The 22,853-nt window shown below is 48.3% G+C and overlaps 1 protein-coding gene across 1 annotated transcript; it reads left to right on the forward strand.

The window, feature by feature from the left end:
* The first annotated feature begins 4,269 nt into the window (after positions 1-4,269).
* On the forward strand, positions 4,270-20,834 carry Btnl2 (butyrophilin like 2). The gene is made up of 10 exons (XM_050132289.1): positions 4,270-4,528; positions 5,888-5,971; positions 8,419-8,766; positions 11,203-11,484; positions 13,322-13,342; positions 14,035-14,382; positions 16,717-16,995; positions 17,721-17,820; positions 19,166-19,287; positions 20,066-20,834. The coding sequence occupies exons 2-10, from the start codon at positions 5,893-5,895 to the stop codon at positions 20,131-20,133; spliced, it is 1,647 nt and encodes a 548-aa protein (XP_049988246.1). The 5' UTR covers positions 4,270-4,528; positions 5,888-5,892; the 3' UTR covers positions 20,134-20,834.
* Positions 20,835-22,853: the final 2,019 nt, after the last annotated feature.

Here is a 22,853-nt window from a genome sequence, read left to right on the forward strand (position 1 = left end):
GGCAAAGGGGACTCAGATGAAGATTACCAAATGTGTGTGGATATATTTATATTCCAGCTACAGGTCTGTCTGTCTGTCTGTCTGTCTTCACTCTCCCACCCGGATTGCCCATAGTTCCCAGCATCGGAGTCCTTCCACACTGGACCCAGATCAGTTCTGAAGCTTCAGTACATTTTAGGGATCTGCAAACCCTGGCTTCCATTTTAGCATCCCTTCCCTGATCGCCCTCTGCACCCTGAGCTGCTCAGGATCACACCCAGGTCTGCTTTTCCATTGCCTTAGATTGTCGTGGCTACTGGGGTCTCTCGTGACTCTGTAAATTTAAGGACTGATTTCTATAGTTATTTAGAACTATAGAACAATCTCATGGTTGTTTTGGTGGAAATGGCATGAATCATTAAATTGTCTTCAGTAGAATAACATTTTGACAATATTAATTCTTCGAAACAACGAACACAGCAAGGGTTTTCATTTCTGTATCTTCTTCGGTTTATTTTTCTTTTCATTATTTTTTTTGAGTACTACGGATTAAATTTGGGGCCTCGTCTCATGCAGGGATGTGCTCCTCCACTAAATTAACCCCAGCATAAAACTGTAGTATAATCCTGAGACAGGGTCTCAGCTAGGCTGGCCTAGGACTCACGCTGCAGCACTGGCCAACTTTGAACTTGTGGTTCATCACACTGAGACAGGGATACAGGGCACCAGCAAGTCTGACTTCTTCAATTTTTTTCATCAGTATTTTTTTTTTTTAAGTTTGCTTCAAATTGGGACCATCAAGGGTTGAATTCCTTTCATGATTTCTTTCTTAGAAACCCTGTTGCCAGTGTGCAGGAGTAGCTATTGGTTTTGCCTGTTGATTTTATGTCCTGAACGTTAGTGGGTTTATCGGTTATGGGGGTCTGTAGGCAGAGTCAGGTTTTCCTGTTTAGAATGGAATTAGACCCAGACACAGTGTGTTAAATCCACATAGATTCATGAAACTAAACAGCTGCCAACTACTTCCTATCCCGGCGATATGAGTTAAATAGGGGAGTATAGCCTCGGAGATGTCATTTTCCTTCCTCCCTGTTCACTGCTGCACTTTGTACGCATTTGCAAGGAAGTTTCACCCTAATATTGAGAATACAGCGTCCCTCATACTTCAGCCTCCTGCACCTGCAGCCCTACGTGAACCTTCCAGGCCACCCACTGACCTTGGATGCTCTTGACTCCTCCAAAGCCCTTGAGCTGTTGGAGGACTCACGCCTCCGTGACCTACTCTTGGAGTCTGGGCTGACTCTGAGAGAAGAGCTGGTCATTTTTGAGGCGTGTTTTAAGAATCCCGGGCAAGGAAACATGGCAGCAGCTTTGAAGCCGAGGAAGCAGCCTCTCTCCATCGCTGCGTCTTCCCCACACCCTCCCCCACAAAGCTTTGGTCCTGGGATTCCTCTGGGGTCCTTGAACGTAGTTGGTGACAGCGCTCCGTATTTTTACTCCTGCCCCATTTCTCCAGGCCCTGAACTGAGTTTGATATGAAATACAAAACCACAATTAGATACAATGATGAACTGGAAGTTAATATTTGTGAGGTTTGGGGGCGCAGCTCTTCAGACCTTAGCCAAAAGGTGACATGTCTCTTCGGCCACCTTGAAACACTAGCACCTTGTCTTGGAAAAATCTGCCACCTACTGGTCACACGTGGAGCTGTCGTCATTGGGGTACATTTCACAGAGATGGAGCCTTGAGGCCAAGGGATCAAGAAAGCAGCCAAGGGAAAGGACAAAAAAATGGGATAGGTTTCAGGGGTGCAAATCCAGTAAGCTTTACTTCTAATTTTATTTTCTCAAATAGAATATCTCCTCTTATTCCCAGTGCGACGTGAGCCTGAATGTCCGAAGTGGGCTGCACTTCTCCGGTTTGGTCCTCTGGGAAAGCATCTTCTCTGGAGAGGGCAGCCATGTGCCGGCTTTGAGAGAGGAGGCTAGAAGGAGCCGCTGATTCCCGTTAGACAGTATTCCAATCTGAAGCTCTGGGTTCAAGCTGAACCTTCCAGGGTCGGTGGGGGAATCTATGGCCCCAAGAAGACAAACGGCCTGACCGGCCCTGACGGGACGAGTGCTGAGTGCCTGGAGGTTCTCCCCACGCAGGGTGGTGCGCGGGTGGTGCGCGCCAAAGTGACAAGAGGCCAGGCACGTTCATAGTTGTGGGGACAGGAATTAAGCATTGGTTGGAATCTGATTCTCTGTGGTCCTGGGGAGTTTGAGGATTGGGGCGCACCCCGCATGGTCCTCCCAGCTCCTCTGGAGGCACTTTGCTTATATCTGCAGCAAAGTCAATTTTGTCATTTTCAGAAAACAGTAATTGGTGAGTTGAAAACAATAATTTCTACTTGTAAAATCTCTTAGTAAATTTGAAAGTCAATTAAAGTTTTAAGTGAGAAATTCAACATTCGGAGGAATGTTTGTCAGAACTTTTTAGGATTTTAGTACTGAGACGGACCCAACAGTACAGAGTCAGTAGCAGACAGATGGACGCCAGAGCTCAGAACTGCCCACTCTGAAACTTAAATGCCTGCAAGTCTCACGTACCACTGACTAACGGACCGCCACCTCTTCCTTCCCTTCTTCTCTCTTTCCCTCTCTCCCTTCCTTCCCTTGCTCTTACCCAGCCCCCAGCCCCTGCTTTCTTTAGTTTCTTCAAGTGGCAAATCTCAGAAAATCGGGGTGACTGCAAATTCCTGGGCTTTCACAGTTGCTCTGTTCCTGTGATGTCATGACTGCCCTGCCCTTGTGATGTCATGGCTGCTCTGCTCCTATGATGTCACGGCTGCTCTGCTCCTGTGATGTCACGGCTGCTCTGCCCTTGTGATGTCACGGCTGCTCTGCTCCTGTGATGTCACGGCTGCTCTGCTCCTGTGATGTCACGGCTGCTCTGCCCCTGTGATGTCACGGCTGCTCTGCTCTTGTAAAATGCCTGCTCAGCTCCCCTTGCCTCTTCACTCCTGTGCAGCTCAGGATCCAGTCCATGAAATGGTGCCTCCAGCACTCAGGACTGAGTCTTCCCACCTCTACTAACCCTCTACTCCCTCACAGACTTGCCCACAGACCAACCCCATCTATGCAATCCTTCATAGAGAGTCCCTTCACAGGGGATTCTACACGGGTCAAGCTGACGATTAAAACTGACCATTACAAAGTCAGGTGGTGGTGGCACGCACCTTTAATCCCAAAACTCAGGAAGCAGGGGCAGGTGGATTTCTGTGGGTCTGGGGCCAGCCTGGACTACAGAGTGAGTTCCGGGACACCCAAGACTACACAGAGAAATGCTGTATCAAAAATAAATAAATAAATAAATAAGACAAAATAAAACTAACAAGGCACAACCCTTCTGCTCTGGTGGAGAAATGGCCCTGTGTCCTTCTTATTAGCTCCTCCCATACTGCCCTGCAGGGCCTCATCTAGACCCACTATCTGTACACCAAATTCAGTAGCTGTGTGCCAGATGGAGCAGGATTGGCCAAGCATCCTGAGAGAGAAGGAATGAGGACACTCAGCTTGAACCCAACCATAGTGTTTTGTATGCTTCTGCTACTACACTGTTACAATGAGGAGAATTCTTCCAAAGAAGCTAAACACTGCTCTACCTGCTCTTGAGAGTGGATGAGTGGATCTAGAGACCCCCTCAGCATGGAAGAATTCAGGGGAGCCCCAAGGAAGGGCTGTGGGAAGAAGAGCACACAACGGGGCACCCAGCAGCCTCCTACACACTGTGTCAGGAACCTTATCAGATTTCTTGGTTAAAAGCTTTTTGTTTTCCAGAAAAAGAGATTAAAAAAAAAAGCAACCAAGGCACACAGGGCACCTCGGCCTGATGCTCTGGTCTCGGGGAAGGAACGTCACCCCCTCGGTTTTCTCTTTAGTGCGGATAAGATCTAGTTTTCTCTTCAGTAGGGTTAATATTGAGTATAAACAGACGGTCATGCTCCCAACCCTGCAGGACCACAGACTGTGTTCCGAGGGGAGCCTGCCCTATGTGGAGAACCATAGAAATTCAGCAGTCTCGTGGGCAGGACAAAGGTAGCCGTGATATGGGGCAATACCAGGCGCCAGGTCCTACCTGCTGGACAGGGTGTGGAGCAGGGTCCAGCCTGAGCGCTGGCATTCTGACAAGGTAAGTGCCGATGCTATATCTATGCCTAGAAGTCTAGCGAAATCAGAGAGAGCCCAGCCAAAGTCCACCCGGCCTCTGAGTTTCGCTTTTGAGTGTATTGCGGTGGACGGAGGTGAGTGTGCTGTTCTGACAGGAGTCTCATTTCAGAGTGAACCTTGAGGATTGGGCTCTGCCTTTAGGCTGGAAGCATTCACATCTCCCTTCACCCAACCCAAAGATGCCTCTGCTTCCTGGGGCTGCTCCACGGTTGCCTCTCCAGCCAGCGAGTCCTGACCTCACCCGCCTTTAGACACCTGCTATGTGGATGAGGAACACTGTGGGTGAGAGACAACACAACGCCAGAGCCTCGGTTTCCCCCCAAAGGAGAGAGAGACAGGTGAGTGGCTTGCAGAGTCTCTAGTGAAGGATGGACTTGGGATTTGGGAGAAGCCTACTAAAATGAGGAAGTAAGGTCTGTGTAACAGCTGGTGACCTGTCAGAAAACAGCCACCAGTCACGATGGCTCTCACTTCCTGTTAATCTCCACTGTGCGTTTTTCAGAGAGCAGTGTTCTGAGGCAGGTTCTCACTCTAGAGCCCTTACTGACTTCCAACTCAGGGCAATCCTCCTGCCTCAGCCTTCTGAGTGCTGGAATGATAGTGAGCCACCACACCAGGCTGAGTCTTTTTTTAATGTTTTCATCTCTATCTGGGGACTGCTTTTCATTTCAACCAGGAAACTTCCTCCAGCTCAGGTTGGCCTCAAACTGGACATCCTCCTGCCTCATCCTCTTCAGTATTGCCTCCGGGTGCATGGAATTTTGATCTCAGTACTATCGAGATGTAGAGGGAGGAGTTCAAGGCCATCGCTGGCTAGACAACAAGTTAGAAGCCAGCCATCCTGGACTACGTGAGATGTCAGGGGGTGGGGCCTCAGGAGTACCTACAAACGTGCCTCACAGGAGAGGTCAGACGTGAGGCAGGGGGTCAGCTGCGATCAGTAAGCACACAGACTAGAGACAGACAATGGTTTGACAGTGACGGGTTTGGTGTTGGTTGTCTATTAAGCTTTCTTAATCACCATCGGACACTGTCCTCCCTTGCTTTCTGTGGCTGTGATAAGCATAAAGACCAGATGCAACCTGGGGAGGAAAGGGTTACTCTAACAGCTTACCATCTACTATGAAGGGCAGTCAAGGCAGGAACTCAGCAAGAACCTGGAGGCAGGCGCTGAAGCAGAGACCCTGAGCCAACAGTGCTTACTGGCTGGCCCCCTATGGCTTGCTCAGTTTGGCTGTCCAGGGGCAACACCGCCCACAGTGGGCTGGACCACCCTCATCAATCATTAGCCAAGACAACACCTTAAAGACTTGCCCACCGGCTAATCCGATGGAGGCAGCTCCTCCACTGAGGGTCCCTCTTCTAGCTCAACATTTCTCAACCTGTGGGTGGCGACTCCTTTGAGGGTCAAATGAACCTTTCCCAGGGGCGGCCTAAGACCATCAGAAAACACAGATATTTACAGTATGATTCATAACTACCAAAATTACAGTTATGAAGCAGCCACTAGAGAACAGTGCTATGGTTGGGGGTCACCACACGGGGAGCTGTATTGAAGGGTCACAGCGTTAGAAAGGCAGAGAATGGCTGCACTAGCTTGAATCGAGTTGACAGGGCAAGCAAACAAGCCACAGCAAGCAGGGCCCTGCAGGACATGCTGGGTATCACTGCCACACTCTCTCCTGTGTTTGCTCCAGGGAGGATGGTGGATTACCCAGGCTACAGTCTGCCCGGCGTGGCTGCCTCCTTGCTCTTCCTTCTGCTGACTGTGAAGCACCCAGGTAGGGTCCCTTCCTCCCTTGCTGGCGCCCTGCGTAGCTAAGATACACAACACCGGATGGTGCAGTAACTCGGGGTGTAGAGGTCCAGGGCTCACGCAGGGCTTTCCAACCCCGGCTCTGGAAAGCTCTTACTTTGTTGCTCATCTCTTGGGAGCCCGTAACAACTTTAGATAGCAATGAGAGTCACCTGGAAGCGAGCTTGACTCGGTAGTTGGAGCATGCGCAGTTTTCATCTCGTGCTTTTAACCCTGTGGGTAAGGATGTCACATGTAAATCCCACCAGCGGATGACACAAGAGCTCTATTTAAGTTCTGGGGAGCATTTTTGAGCCGTACTTATTTTATTTCATCTTAAGTCTGACTTAAATAAATTTATTCTTATAACTACTTTTATTTAGCTTTTAATGTTACACTTATGTGGGGGCGGGGCTCATGTTCATGGCGCTGCTTGTGTGCGGAAGTCAGAAGACAAGTTGCTGGTTCTCTTCTTCCACCATGTGAACCCTGGGACTTGAACTCGGTTCTTCAGGATAGGCTGCAAGCATCTTTCTCTGCTAAGCTTCCCAGCTTCTCCCCCTGCCTAGAAAAGGCCTCACAAGGCCCAGGGGCGTCAGTAGCCAAGATGACCTTGAACTCCTGGTCTGTCTTACTGGGACTGTGGAGGAAGAATGTGGTGTACAAATGACGCTTGAAATTCTTAAACATAGCAACTGTACTGGCCGGTTTTGTATGTTAACTTGACACAAGCTAGAGTCATCAAAGGAAGGAGCCTCAGTAGAGGAAACGGTTGGATGAGATCCAGCTGTAAGGCATTTTCTCATTTAGTGATCAGTGTGGGAGGGCCCAGTCCATGGTGGGTGGTGCTGCCCCTGGTATGCTGGCCCTGGGTTCTATAAGAAGGTGGGTTGAGCAACATGGAGAGCAAACCAGTAAGCAGCACCCTCATGGCCTCTGCCTCAGCTCCTGCCTCCTGGTTCCTGCCCTGTTTGAGTTCCTGTCCTACCTTCCTTCAGTGCTGAACAGCAATGCTGAAGTGTAAGCCTAATAACCCCTTTCCTCCCCAACTTGTTTTTCAGTCATGGTGTTTATCACAGCAATAGAGACCCTAGGCCAGCATCATAGAGAACTATCAAACATCTCTATGATATTCAGATGTCAAGGAAGATGACTTAAAATTTGACCAGAAGACTTGAACTTTCTAGACAAACCATGCCTCTAACCCACCTCTGTGAAACCCACTTTTGCCACTTCCTGGACTTTTGCCTTCTCTAGAAGGAAGGAAACAAGCAAGTCTGTTCCCTCCCTGGGATGAGTGGCCCTGCAAGGCTGCAGGACCTGGTGGCATCGTTGGTTTACCTAAACTCAAAATGGCTATAGAATCAAGATAAAATTCCCCATAGAAATGGCCATAGAATCAAGATAAAATTTCCTGTAGAAACATCATCTCACGTATTAATTTATTTGGGAGTGAAACCCAGAGGTGTCGTCACTGTTGGTGTCTTCAGATTGGGTGGCTTCAGAGTAAAAGTCCCAGGAGAGAAGAGGTGGCTCTGCTGTTGCAAGTGCTGAATGCTCTGCCAGAGGCCTGGGTTCAGTTCCCAGTCCCTACGGCACACGGCTCAACACCACTGGTAACCCCGGCTCCCAGGGGTCTGATGCGCCCATCTCGTCTGCACACACGTGTGTGTCCACACAAAGGTGCATAATTAAAAATAAAATACTTTAAAAATGTCCCAGGTCTCAAAGGTTCCTTGGCCATAGAATTACCTCCAAACCACAAGGCTGGTGATGCATTCATGCTCAGATTTTTATTTTATTTTATTTTTCACTTTAAAAAAAAAGAAAACAAACTATATCTTTTCATTATACATACCAACCCAAGTTCTCACTCTCTCCCCTCCTCCCATTCCCTCAACTTACCTCTCTCCGTCCCTCCCCCATCCATTCCTCCGAGAGGGTAAGGAACATTGCTCCCTAATATATCTAGGCTGAACACGGTACCCACCCAATGAGAATAGGGCCTGAACTTGCCTTGCCCTGTAGTCAGACTGATGAATATCTTAAATATCACCATAGACCCTTCATCCAACAACTGAGGGAAACAGAGGCAGAGTCCCGCATCAGAGCACTGGAAAAGAGTGGGAGGAGTGAGAGTATGAGCAAAGAGGTCAAGACCATGAAGGGGACCCCCACTGAAACAGTCTACCTGAGCTAATGGGAGCTCACCAACTCCAGCCGGACTAGGAAGGAACAAGCATAGGATCACATTTTTAAACTTTAGGATACATACAGGTTTTTTTTTTCAACCAGAAAATGTACAAATGTCCATGCTCAGATTCACTGAAACACTGGCATTAAATCCCTCCAGCCTCCTGGTACCGAATCCCAGCACCCTGGCTCCTCAAGCATCCCCGTTCTCTAGCTCTTTTCCTTTCCACTGTCCTGTAGATGACTTCAGAGTAGTGGGGCCTGCCCTTCCCATCCTGGCCAAAGTCGGGGAAGATGCCCTGCTAACATGTCAGCTCCTCCCCAAGAGGACAGCGGCGCACATGGAGGTGCGGTGGTACCGCTCCGACCCCGACACGCCTGTGATTGTGCACCGGGACGGAGCCGAGGTGGCCGGGCTACAGATGGAGGAATACAGAGGCAGGGTGGAGTGGACAGAGGACAGCACTCACGAGGGAAGTGTGGCCCTGAAGATCCACCAGAACCAGCCAGGTGACGATGGGCAATACTGGTGCCGCTTCCAGGAAGGGGACAACTGGAAGGAGGCAAGCGTGCTGCTCCGAGTGGCGGGTGAGTATCTATCTGCACAGGGGTCCCCGGGCCACAAGGAGGATAAGCACTCACCTTACTGAAAAATCTCCTTTCAACCACACACACACACACACGCACACACATACACACAATTTTTCTTACTCATTTTTTAAAAAAGAATTATTTGTTTTTACTTTATGTGTTTGTGTGTTTTGCCTGTGTGTGTCTGTGCACTCTGTGTGTGCTCAGTGCCCATGGAGGCCAGAGGAGGCTCAGATATCCCAGAACTGGAGTTAGAGGTGATTGTGAGGCCCCATGTGGGTGCTGGGAATCAAACCCAGGTCCTTCAGAAGAGCAGTCAGAGCTCTAAACCACTGGACCATCTCCCCAGACCTCTTCTGCATTTTTATTAATTCGTCGAGAACTTCATACAGTGTATTTTGATCATCTTCTTCCCCTCCCCAGCTCCTCCCAGACTCCACCCCCTTTCTTCCCTGTACACCTATGTCTCCTCCTCTCCCTCCCCTCATCCAGTACAGTGTGTGCTGTCCGTCCATATCCTCGGGTGTGTGGCCATCTACTGAGCTTGGTCAGCCTCCCAGGAGCTGTGCCCTACGGAAAACTGGTCCTCCTCCCAGTAGCTGTCAGTGGCCAAGGAATTCTCGCTAGTGTTGGGATTCATGCCCACTCCCCCTCTATGCCGGGATTTGTCCACGCCATCATAACCATTTCTCATGCTGAGGGGGAAGTCAGGCAAACCCGGTCGCTTCGCCAGGGGAAGGATTCTCTGGGGACACTCACCTCTCTGGCCAGTGCAGTTTCTTTCCTTGCTACTACCACCTCTTAAAAATCCATTAGCAGTCAGGCAGTGGTGACACACACCTTTAATCCCAGGAGGCAGAGGCAGGCGGATCTCTATGAGTTTGAGGCCAGCCTGGTCTACAAGAGCTAGTTCCAGGATAGACTCCAAAGCTACAGAGAAACCCTGTCTTTAAAAAAAAAAAATCCATTAGCCTGTATTCCTTGTGCAAAGTGATGGGTTTCATCACACTTTCATTCAAATTTATCGTGGACTTTGATCATATTTGTCCATTGCCCTCTCCTGTCTCCCTCTCCCATCCCATAATCTCCTTCTACTTAATATGATGGCCTCCAGGTCCATCCACTTCCCGTGGCTAACTTAGTTCAATCCTGGGGTGAACAAGCAGCAGTGTGGGAGCTGGAGCGATGGCTCGGCAGTTAGGAGCATTTTGTTGCTCCTCCAGAGGACCCAGGTTTGATTCCTGGCACCCACACAGCAGTTCAGAACCTCCTGTAACTCCAGTTCCAGGGCATCCAGTGCCTCTCTGGGCCCCACACGCACCAGACACACACGTGTTGCACAGATGCACATGCAGACAAAGCACCCACGCACATAAAATAAAATTTAACAAAACACCATTGTGCACTCACCCCCCATTTTCTCTGCCCACTCCTCTGTGGGTGGACATCCAGATGGACATCCAGGCTGGTCTTACAGCTGGGGCTTTGGGAAGGGTTCTGCAGTGAGTGAGTGTGGCCTTGAGTTCGTTGGGTGATTTCCCAGAAGAGGGAAAATGAGGCTACACATGAGGTCTGCCTTTAGTTCTTTGGAGAAAATGCCACACTTAACTTTTTTTCCTTCACACTCATGGCTGCAATTGTTCCCACTACTGTGTTCAGCTGATTCAAAATGGACGTGCGAATCCGTGTGTTTCTGAGATGCGATTGGAGCTGCACACTGACTCATGTCACGCCCAGGGACATTTAGAGTTAAGTCAGGAGTTTTCTCTGGGTGAAAGGAAAAGCTTATTCATTTATTCGCTCAACCAGAGACGTGAATGATTCTGTTGTTATAGAAAACACTTCATGATTTATACAAATCAGTTAGATTTCCCCACTGAAAAATATGTTAAGGCACAGTAATTTCTCGTGCATTTTACTAAATGCCAAAATTGCAGCTGCCCACAGAAGAAATGAAAATAGCCCATGAACGTGATGTCTGAGTTTAATAATAAATATCTCATTTAAATCAGAGTCCAGATATCATCCAAAAATGGCAGACAAGGCACCTAGTACAGAGACCAGTGAGAGAGGAAATAGAAAAGCTGGGGGCACAGAGGTTATTGTAAATAAATCACACCACGTCTCTGCAGTACCACGAATCTGTCATGTTTGTCTCCACTCCGTTTTTACCATCTGATTCTGAAGAAAAGTGTGGTCAGGTTAAAGACACAGTCTGGGGAACAAATAAAAAAAAAAAAAAAACCAGAACTCAGCTGAGTGTGAAGAAACCCTGGTAACGCTGTCTGCTTCTGGGTCCTGGGCTCCCACCTCCTCCCTGTGAAGGACTCAGGATCTTGATGCCTTCTTTGGGCCCTAGACTTAAAATATGTCCTCTCTCTCTCTCTCTCTCTCTCTCTCTCTCTCTCTCTCTCTCTCTCCCTCTCTCTCCAGCCCTAGGATCTTCTCCAAACATCCACATGGAGGGACCTGGAGAAGGAGGGATCCAGCTTGTATGCACGTCCCAGGGCTGGTTCCCTGAGCCTGAGGTCTATTGGGAGGCCACGTGGGGAGAAGAGATGTTGAGTTTCTCTCAGAATCACGTGCTGGGTGAAGACGGGCTGTTCTATGTGGAAGACACACTAGTGGTCAGGAACGATACTTCAGAGACCTATTCCTGCTTCATCTACAGCCGTGGCCTCGAAGAGGCCAAGGAGGCCGCCTTTGCCCTGCCAGGTCAGTGCTCCGCTTGGGCACCATGAAGGGTTGGGGGAGGGGGGCTTCTCGGCAGTAACACATATTTTCTTTAATGATATTTAAATAATATGTTAAAATTAATAAACATTTTCATAAAAGGCTTCCTGTGCATTTTGATTAGGTGGCAGTTCATAGGATTTCAGGCATTTTCAAGTTCTGTGTTTTACTTCAGTGCTGATTTTTCCTCCCAGGTATTCAATACATTGAAAATATAACAAGAATAGTTCTCCAACTGGAAATACAATAAAAATATTCCTCCAACTGACACACTTTCCTGTGCTATACCAGTTACCCCCCACCCCCGGGAACCAATCACGAGCTTAGTCAGCATGAGATGGTTCCTCTAACAGCTTCTTAATTATAGTCTTGACAATAAACAGTAACAAGAACAATCAAAACACAATATGGTAGTGGTGAGGTTTGTTGCCTAAGCTGTTAGAAGTTAGAGCAGGGACAGAGAGAAGGACACTGAATGACTTTGGGAGCCCAGAAAAATCCTCATGCTTAAGGATAAAGACCTATTTAGCGCCCAGTATCATCTATTGCCTGCCTGTCTTATCTACCTATCTATCAGTCAGTCATCTACCTATCAACCATTTATCAATTATCCATCGTTTATCTATCATTCATATATCTACTCCACCACCTAGCTATCACATGTCTATCTGCCAATCGCCGTCATCTATCAATCTATCATTGACCTATCATCCATCCATAATTCATCTGGCGCGGCATTTCACTTGTATTTTATTAAATAAAGCTTGCCTGGGGATCAGGAAAGAAAAACAGCCCCACTGGCCAGCCTTGCAGACCAGCCAACAATGGCATGCTCCTTTAATCCCAGTAGCCACTCTAGTTGCCATAGAAACTGGGTGGTGCATGACTTTAATCCCCGTGGTGCACATCTCTGATCCAAGCCCTAGAGAGGATTATGAAATGGGAGGAGACAGCTCTCGGTTTCAGTCCCATTCTGAGATTCCTGGAGGCAGGATCACCATTTTCAGACTGAGGTCAAGATAAGAAAGAGTCAGTGACTGGCTGATTTGCTTCTTAGATCTTCAGGCTGAACCCCAATTTCATTCTCTGAGTTTTTATTAATTGTGTGTCAATCATCATCTATCATCCACCCATCTTCCTAGTTATCTACCATCTACCTGTCTTTCGTCTGTGTATCCACCTGTCTATCTGCCTGCCTATCTGTCTGCTATCTGAAACAGGCTTCTGTTTTTCTTTTGAGACAGAGTCTCACTCTGTAGTCCAGGCTGGCCTCAACCCCACAGCAATCCTCTTGGCTGAGCCTCCCAAGGTGTTACTATGTTACTATAGAGTGAGCCGATGTGACATTGTGTCACATTTGTGACAAGTATTGTCTTTAAATGCCTTGAATTGGATGGAGACTCTTAGGACACTCTGGATGTACTGCGATGTAAGATGCATTAAAAAGCAAATGTGTTGATACTAGATTAGTGCCATACAGCCCCAGTTTGGGATTCTAAGTGATGCTTGTTTGTGGTCATCTAGTTCATACTTGGTATTCATTTATAAAAACAGTATGTATTTTTTTTTACCAGCACTTAATATCAGCCAAAGCAAACTGAATTGATGGTGATAAAATTGACAGCTTTTTATTGGGAAAAAAAGTAAAATCAGTGTCACCAGATGATTCGTGGGGAAGAATTATTTTTCTGCTTTTGGTATTTTTTAAGTAAATTGAGTTCTTAAATAAACCGTAAAGCTTACCTTTATTTCTGAAGACAGTTTCTTTCCTTTCCTTTAGACAAAATTCCTTAAAATGTGTTTCTTATTCTTTCTCCAGAGAAACTCCAGACAGAGCTGGGTGAGTGAGACCCTCGTGCACACCCCTCCCTGGAGGAGGGCAGGGCGTGGAAAGCAACCAGGAAACCTCCTGACCCCCACAAGAAAGAGAGCCCAGGCTCTCCCGGTGCTGGTTAAGATGACACGGAAAGGGAATGGCAGGCCCAGACCTCCACAGCCTCCTTCAGACACTGGTGTAGGAAAGGGCTTCTTTGATTTCTGTTACCACACCCACCTGGCGCTCACTTTTAGCCCTGGTGGTGTGGGCTCCAGCACCCTCATCTCTCCGAATCTCTGCTCACATTGCATGGTCAGCAAAAAAAAAATCTTTGTTTAATCGCACAACAGTCTTAGGATTTGAGTAGCAGTAGATAGATTTCATAGTTTAAAACTCTGAGGCATGGACTGACTCTGCACAAAGTCAGCCAGATCGGCAGTGATGGGGTGTGATGGAGTATCCCTTTTCTGCTGAGCACTTTAGCGATAAAATCGTTCCCTTGTTGGCGCTCAGTCTAAGCTTTAACTAGCCTTATCTTCAGGCTAGCCAGGCTCTTCCTTGAGCAAGGACCTCCGGCACCCTGAGACCATGAGTCCCACCCTCCTCCAAGGGTGACCCTGAGCCTCAGACCTCCCGTGGGGCGCTTATGGGTTCTGAACCTCACAGGAGGTGTCCGTGTTGGTGGAGTTACTTTTCCGTGCTGGTTCATTTAACAGCTTCCGCAAGGGTGATTGGACCTTCCCAGCCCATCCTTGTCCGAGTCGGAGAGAACATAGAAATAACGTGTCACCTGTCACCTGAAGCTGACGCCCAGAGCATGGAGGTGAGGTGGGTCCGGTCCCACTACTACCCCGCAGTCCACGTGCATGTGGGCGGGTCCCACTCGGCGGGAGAGCAGATGGCGGAATACAGAGGGAGGACTGTGGTGATGAGAGATGCCGTGCACGAGGGAAAGCTGACCCTGCGGATCCACGATGCCCGAACTTCAGATGATGGGAAATACCGGTGCCTTTTCGGAAAAGACGGTGTCTACCAGGAGGCCCGTGTGGATGTGCAGGTGATGGGTAAGGATTCCAGGCAGCTCTTGGGCTTCTCCAGCTTAACACTGTGACATAGGCTAGTTACTGGGAGATGTTTCTGCCCCCCAAATATTCACCATGCGCATTCATTTTCAAGTTTATATTGAACTTTCAGTGCAGTCCCCACCATAGATACTGCAAGATCACAACTTCAGGCATGCTGGTTTGAAGTCTTTAAATCAATATTTTTTACTATTTCTCTGAGAATTTCAAACCACGAATTTTGATCATATTCACCCCAACTCCTTCCACCTAACTCCTCCAAGAGCTACCCTCCCTTCTTTACCCCCCAACTTCCTATCCTCTTTTTTTTTAATTTAATAACCCACCAACTCCAGTTTATCCTGTCTATACTCATGGGAGTGGAGCCATCCCCTGGGGCGTGGTCAGCCTAACAGGAGTCACAGCCACTGTTGTGCCCAGATTACAACCCCCAGAGAGAGACCATCAGGGAGGCCCAGACTGTAATAAGCAAGGTTTAATCAGCATAATACAAACATGTTTGGAACTCATCTCCATCCCCGTTACAACATGGTAGAGAGGAGTTGTGTCTCCTCTGTGGGGTGAGCTTTTAAAGGCACAACTACAAAGAGAATCTTTGAAGATGCTTTGGCACAGTACAAGGACTTTTGCTCCCTCCCATTCTTTTCCTTGTTCTTAGAGCAAGGCCACTGTTGTTGAGTTAGGCCATCTTTATCAGCCTGTACCAGGTGGCTGGCTGGGCAGAACTAAGTGACCTTGTGCTCGGAATCTCCTGGGTGGGAGAGGGAAAGGCCACTATCCTCCTGGGAAAACATTCTGCTAGGAAATTTCTTCTTGCCCCTTTGAGAATAAGGGGTGAGGGTCCCACACACAAAGAGAACTGACTCACCCCTCCCCTGAAGCCATCCACTGTCCACAGCTCCTCAGCTAGGGGTAGGGCTTGTGATCCCCTCCCTCTTCCCTGCTGGAAAGCTTGATCTTGTGCAGATCTTGTGTTGGCAACTGCATCTGCCAAGAGTCCCTGTCTAAGCACAGAGTTCCTGTCACATTCAGACAGTTTCAGTATAGTGCCCACCCCGAACCTCTGGCTCGTACGACTTTACTCTCTCACCCTTCCATGATGGTCGCTTAGCCATGGGCGGCAGGGTAGCAAGAACAGGACACAGAGGTCCCGGGATACAGAGGTCCCGGGATACAGAGGTCCCGGGATACAGAGGTCCTGGGATACAGAAGTCCCGGGATATAGAGGTCCCGGGATATAGAGGTCCTGGGATACAGAGGTCCTGGGATACAGAGGTCCCGGGATACAGAGGTCCCGGGATACAGAGGTCCCGGGATACAGAGGTCCTGGGATACAGAGGTCCCGTTTGTGCCTGAGCACCCCCCACTGACGCTCCTTCTCCGCACTTCGACAGTTGTGAGCTTCTGTCTTAACGACCATCCATTGCCCAAAGAAACTTCTCTGGTGAGGTCTGAGAGCAGTGCTAATAATCTAAGGGTACAGAGATAAAAAATTTGGAGAACAGTCTGATACTGCATTCATTTAGCAAAATAACAAGCTTCACCACCATGAGTTCTCGGCTCCACTGGCGGTACCAGGCATTCCCTGTGGTTTAAAATTTTAAGTATAGAACAATAAGGAAAGCAGGGCTCTCAAGCACCTCCATAAAGCAGCCATGGGTTCCAGGAAATCTGAGAATATTCCCCATAATTTCATGCAAGACTTGTTGTTTTAGTGCTACTGAGATTCTGGGACTATGTAATTTGAGGACTCAGCTGGATCTACCACCTACACAGAATTTTCATAAAGTCTTGGTATGCTCCTAGGACGGCAGACAAAAATCACCCCAGAACCAGCTCTCCAAGGCCAGCAAATGCCGTCGAGGACATAGGCTCAAGTCCTGGCTACCCTTCATATTTCTCTCTCCGAATCCCAGTCTAAATGAATGAGCAGGGGCGTGGAATGCCTGGAGGACTTGTACATCGCTTTCTGCCTCTGCTTTGAGAAACATCTCCTAACTAGTTTCTTCCATGCTGTCCCCGAGTCTCCTGTCTGATCAAAGTCACTTTGTTGTCAGCGCAAGGAGGAAAGAGATGGGAGTCCAGGTTACAAATATATATATATTAGAAATTTTATCTTCTTACTTCCTAAATCATTCCTCCCAGAAGATTTTGGAATCAAAAATACAAAAACAGAACAAGAAACCTGTAGCCAGTCCCAGCTCCCAGAGGGGGCCACTGGCCCTGAGTGCTGCTATCCTCCCCAAGCTGCTCTCACCGCCCCCTCCCTCCCTCAGGGAAGTTGCTGATCTCTGCCTCCTTGGTCTCTGTCCCCAGCGGTGGGCTCCACCCCGCGGATCACCCAGGAGGTCCTGAAGGATGGAGGCTTGCAGCTGAGATGTACATCAGATGGGTGGTTCCCACAGCCCCAGGTGCAATGGAGGGACAGAGGCGGAAGGGCTGTGCCATCGTTTTCCGAGGCCTTTCATCAAGGGAGCCAGGGGCTGTTCCAGGTGGAGACGCTTCTGCAGGTCACAAACGGCTCGGTGGTGAATATGACCTGCTCCATCAGCCTCCCTTGGGGCGAGGAGAAGGCTGCATGGTTTTCCCTCTCAGGTTGGTGTCTGCATGCCATCCTCTGGTGTGGGAACCAGGTGTCAGATGGTTGAGACTGACTCGTAGGCTCTGTGTGTTTTGTTTGAGGGAAGGATTGGTGTGCGCAGGCTGGCCTGGGACTTCTGCCATCTGCCTCCACACCACAAGTGCTGGGCTTACAAGTGTACGCTCACTCTCAGCCTGCGGCTGCTGCTGCCCCTCCTTCTCTTCCTCCTTCTCTTCCTCCTCCTCTTCCTCCTCCTCTTCCTCCCCCAATTTTCCTCCTTTTGTCTTCTTTTCTTCCTCCTATTTTTTCTTCTCTCTCATAGGGTAGATTGTTAACAAATCTTTTAAAAATAAATCTATGTCATTTGCAAAGTTTGTCCTCGGGTCACCCAAGAACAACATCTCTCTCTCTCTCTCTCTCTCTCTCTCTCTCTCTCTCTCTCTCTCTCTCTGTTGTGGATATTTTCTGCACTAGAAATTGATTCTCCTCAAAATCCTTGTAGTTACAGCCTGGGAGACATTATGTTGTATCACGGTAGTTCCGCCACTGGTCCTGCGATGTAGAGATGTAACTGGAAAAAGAAGAAGGAAAATGGAGTGGTAGGGGGAGGCACCAAAGCTAAATTTGCCTGCTTCTCTTGGCCTCTGTGAGACAGGAGAGACCCGTCCTCAGCTGCACCTCTGAAAGAGCCATCTTCAAGTTTTCCTAGTCTCGTGACGTACCGGGGTTTGCATTTCAGACTCCAGGATAGCTCTGCTGTGGATGGCCCTGCCCGTTCTGCTGCTGCCTCTTGCCATGGCTGTTGACCTGCTGAAGGCGAAGCACCCTCGGAAAGGCAAGTGGGTCACTAGGGCTGGACAATTACATACTAACAGATGAGTAGCAAGAGCCCCTGGCTTACGTTCATGTCATCAAAGCTCAGCGATGAGTGGGCTTGGAGCTCACAGATACAACAGCAATGGGGTTAAAACACAAGGGCTATAGAGATGGCTCAGTCAAATAATGGGGCTCCCTTGGATCTGGATTTGCATACCTGCTCTGGTAATTGAACCTGAATTTGCATACCTGCTCTGGTAGTTGAACCTGAATTTGCATACCTGCTCTGGTAGTTGGATCTGGATTTGCATACCTACTCTGGTAGCTGGATCTGGATTTGCATACCTGCTCTGGTAGTTGGACCTGGATTTGTATACCTAGTCTGGTAGTTGTACCTGGATTTGCATACCTTCTCTGGTAGTTGGATCTGGATTTGCATACCTGCTCTGGTAGTTGGACCTGGATTTGTATACCTAGTCTGGTAGTTGTACCTGGATTTGCATACCTTCTCTGGTAGTTGGATCTGGATTTGCATACCTGCTCTGGTAGTTGGATCTAGATTTGCATACCTTCTCTAGTAGTTGGATCTGGATTTGAATACCTGCTCTGGTAGTTGGGATCTTGGTGACTTTACTCTCTCAGTCATATCTGACCTCATAGTGACAATGATGTCATCCTCAGCACAAAGGGGGAGAAAAGGAACCAGAAATAGGTTAGGAAAGCCCCAGAGAGATGGCTTGGAAGTTAAGAAAGAGCACTGGCTGGCTACTCTTGCAGAGGACCTGAGATCAGTTCCCAGCACCCACGTGGTAGCTCACAACCATCTGTAACTCCAGTTCCAAGGCAATGATGCCTTCTGGCCTCTGCAGGCACCAGACATGCCGTGGTTCACAGACATACATGCAGGCAAAACATTCATAGACATAAAATAATAAAATAAATTTTAAAAAATTGGAAGAGGAGACAAAGACGGGCAGTGGGAAAAGTATAGTTTGATCTGTGTAAGAAAATGCCACAATGGAGCCCTTCACTGTGCGCTAACTACTCAGGGCTAGAGAGATGCCTTGGGGGGTTAGAGCACTAGCTGCTCTTGCACCAGCAGCTACACGGCAGCTCACAAGTGTCTGTAACTCCAGTTCTAGTAGAGTTGTTCAGCCTCAGGCTTCTTGCACTGCCTTGCCAATACCCATCCAGGATCCCCTGTTCTCACCCATTATCCCAGCCCCACTGCTAAGCGGGAAAGCTCTGATCTGCTAATTCCTTCAGTCAGGTGAACTAAACCCTATCTGGTCCTCAACGTCTGGGACTCTGTCTCACTGTTAGCCGACAAATTACTCAAATCAGTCACACAACTTTCTTGTAAACCAGGGGCATCTCACCTTCCAGCCCCACAGAGCTGCTTCCTGAGGCTCTTGTTGGTCCCTCCCACCCTGTGTTCCTGCACGCCCAGGCCTTAGACCATGTCCTCGCACCCCAGACCATGAGTGCGGGTGACCAACAATGTGTCCACTGCTGGTATCAAGCATTTGGTCTTACTTAGCTGTGCTCGATGGAGGACCCCTCTCACCAAAACAAATGAACATGAAGAGATTAAGGCAGAGCATTGACAATAACGGCAGGAGCCCAGCCATGGTGTTAGACTGGGAGGAGGGGGACACCTTGCAGATACAATGACTTCCTTTGCACTGAAAAGGAAGAACACCTGTAAGACCTCAAGTGCACAGCATGGGCTGGATGGCACCTTCCACCGTAAGGAGAGAGAGGGGAGCTCTGCAAGCTCTTCCTACTGTTTCTATAGCAGCAAAGCCAAAACCATTTTTCAGGGCAGAAGGCTCACATTTATCTCTAGTTTACATCATTATTCATTGACGTGCCTCTTCTGTTACCTAGATCCACAAACATATCTTAATTAAAAATTTTGTGGTTGTTTTCCCACACCGTGTCATTTTTCTCTATGCTGAATCCTACTGTACAATTTTCTTTATTTCTTTTTTATTGTATTTCTTTTTATTGAATTTTATTGAGCTCTACATTTTTCTCTGCCCCCCTCCCTACCTCTCCTCTCCCCTCCAACCCTCTCCCAAGGCCCCCACCTACTGTGTAATTTTCTGTAAGGCTTCTGGGCTCCACGGTTTGTCAGTATTCATCTCAATCCTACACAGCCGGAAGCCCTCAGACACTGATCTGTTGGCTCCAGTGTTACCCCTCCTTTCTCCGTCTTCGCCCGTGGCGTTCTGTAATCTCCTCCTCTCCCGTGTTTCCTTCCAGACCAGAAACACCACAGCAATCAGCAACATCTCAGGAATGACGGAAGCCACACGAGGACTTCCCTCTGACAAGAGGCTCTGATTAAAAAAAAAAAAAAATGCACCACAGAGTGGGGGAGTACCACGCAAGCCAGGTGCACTCCACTTTCTGAATACCCCATCTTTCCCTTCAATGAGCCTCACCTGCTGTTGTCCAAAGGGTTCTCCATGGAGCAGGACCCACTCGTGTTGGTCACAGTGAGGGACCCCTCTACCAGAGTCTGCCCATCATCATCTCGGCACAGTGATGGCATCTTCCCTCCCTTTGCGTCCTTCTGCTGTCCCTCAGGCTGGGGACCATCCCTCACCTGTGCACAGCAGTTTTATGCCATCACCTTCTAGATCCATATGAGGATATAAGAAGGGGAACCTAGATCTGGAGAGAAATGCCACTTGTCTGAGGCCTGGGTGGTTTTTCTAGAAATGTCCGATCCAGAAGCTCCAGAGGGACAAAGCCCTTCAACTGCAGGTGGGAGGAGAGGGTTTCTTTTCTTTTTCCATGAGATGAAGCACCTGACTGTGAGTCACAGTCACAGAAGACCTGGCACCTACACTACAGATCAGAGCAAGGGCTGGAGAAGTAGCTCAGCTGTTAAGAGCACTAAATGTTCTTGCAGAGGACCTGAGTTTGATTCCCAGCACCCATATGGCAGCTCACAACCGTCTATAACTCCAGTTCCAGGAGACCTGATGTCCTTTTCTAGCCTCTGAGGGCAGCGGACACACACACATGCAGGCAAAACATCTGTACAAATAAAATAAAAAATAATTAAAAAAAATAAAACATTAGACTAAAGCCTGCCATGTGGTCTCTATCCAAGTGTGTCTGCGGCTGGGTGATGGAAGGGCAACAGAAAGGAGTCAAAATGCTAATATTTAATCACTCATAAAGTATTTTATACCTATCTATGCCATGTATTGGTATACCAAAGAATATGTTTCCCTGCCTAAAACAGGGCTTCCTATAGCAACTTCTTAAACAATCTGTCTTAGTCACTGTTATATTGCTGCAAAGAGACACCATGACCGAGGTAACTTCTAAAAGAAAGAATTTCATCTGGGGCTCATGGTTCCAGGGGGTGAGTTCATGACCATCATGAATGGAGGGAGCAGGCAGATAGACAGGCAGGCATGGCGCTGGGGCAGCAGCTCAGAGCTTACATCTGATCCACAAGAATGACGCCGCCAAGAAGGCTAACTAGGAGCGGCTTGCACTTTCGACTTCTCAAGGCCCAGCCACGCCAGGGACACACTTGCTCCCACAAGGCCACGCCTCCTAATCCTCCTAAACAGTTCCACCCACTGGGGACTAAGCACTCAAGCATATGAAGAGGAAAGGCAGAGACACAGTCGCAAGTCAGCCACAGAGAAAGGTGAGAATGCCTTACTGAGAAAGGGCACCAAGTCACGTGGCTAATCATAGATAAGAATTATGGGTTCATTGTAAGAGCTAATTAGTAAAAAGTCTGAGCAACAGACCGGACAGTTTATAATTAATATAGGCCTCTATGTGTTTATCTGGGCCTGAACAGCTGTCTGCAGGACCAGGTGAGAGAGAAACTTCCATCAACAAGCACCCACATAAAAACAGCAATGCCAGGATGCAGGAAGGACCCAGTATCCCCCAAATAACAGACATGCTGATTTTAAGAGCCTATGAGTTTGTCTTTAAATCTCATATAAGCTCTCCTAGGGTCACTCCCCCCCCATTTCTTGGATGGAGGAACCATGATGAAACTTTGCTGCCTCATTTTTTAGCTAAAAATTACAATCCCTCTAGTAATATTTGCCACCATGCTATGGCCAGTTAAGGAGGACAAAGTTCTGGACAACAGCAAACCCTCCGTGGCACAATCTGTCTTCCCAGAGTTGCCCGAGGAGCGCCGCCACACACCCTGAGGAATATGGAAGTGAATACGTGCTTGAAGTTGGTCCTAGGAGAAGTGGAACAGATCCAAGCCAAAAAAGCAAAAACCAACTCTAAGTAGAAGACTTCAGCCTCCTGGAAGGACACGGCCATGGGAGTCCAAAGCAGAAGCAAGAACGCATGCGTGGCCATAGAAGAGAACAGGAAAGGAGGCCCAGAGAGCAGATGAAGATAAGTGTGAATATATAACTGACCAACCAGGCTCAGTGAGCCGACGATAAGCCATTATACAACCCACCAACTGCTTCTAAAGGCCAGACGTGGCCATGTACTCTGCGCTGGGTCACCTGAGAAAGATCATGACAAGTGCTGTGATAATCAAGAGGACCTCTGAACTCTTCCTGAGATGTGCACTCCTCCTAAATACGCACTAGAGAAGCTAGGTAAAGAGCACAAAGTCCCACCCCCAGCCGAGGATCTACATCTGCAGGATTTGATAGCTGCCGGGAGAAGGCGAATCGGAGCTCTTTAACAGTGTGACCCTTGGTTTATTGACCACGCTACTGGGCAGGCCCCACTCCCCAGTGTAGTTGGGAGAAAGAGAGAAAGAAAACACGAGGAGTAAGGAGATTGGGGTGGATCTAGGAGGAGTGGGGGAAGGGGAGTGGATATGATCAAGATGCATCATATGAAATTCTCATAGATCAATAAAAACATTGTTTTTGAAAGGAAGATGACTTTACCTTATAAATTGTATGTTTCTCTTTGATTTATATATGTTCCAGGCATATTTAGACCTTGAAGGCACTGCAAATACATTTGACTATTACGTATTTTTCCTTTAAAACAATCTTCTGTTCTTTTCCATACTTAAAATATTTGC

Source organism: Alexandromys fortis, unplaced genomic scaffold (assembly GCF_014885135.2).
Source record: "Alexandromys fortis isolate MF-2015 unplaced genomic scaffold, M_Fortis_MF-2015_v1.1 scaffold_420, whole genome shotgun sequence".
NCBI classification, from domain to species: Eukaryota; Metazoa; Chordata; class Mammalia; order Rodentia; family Cricetidae; genus Alexandromys; species Alexandromys fortis.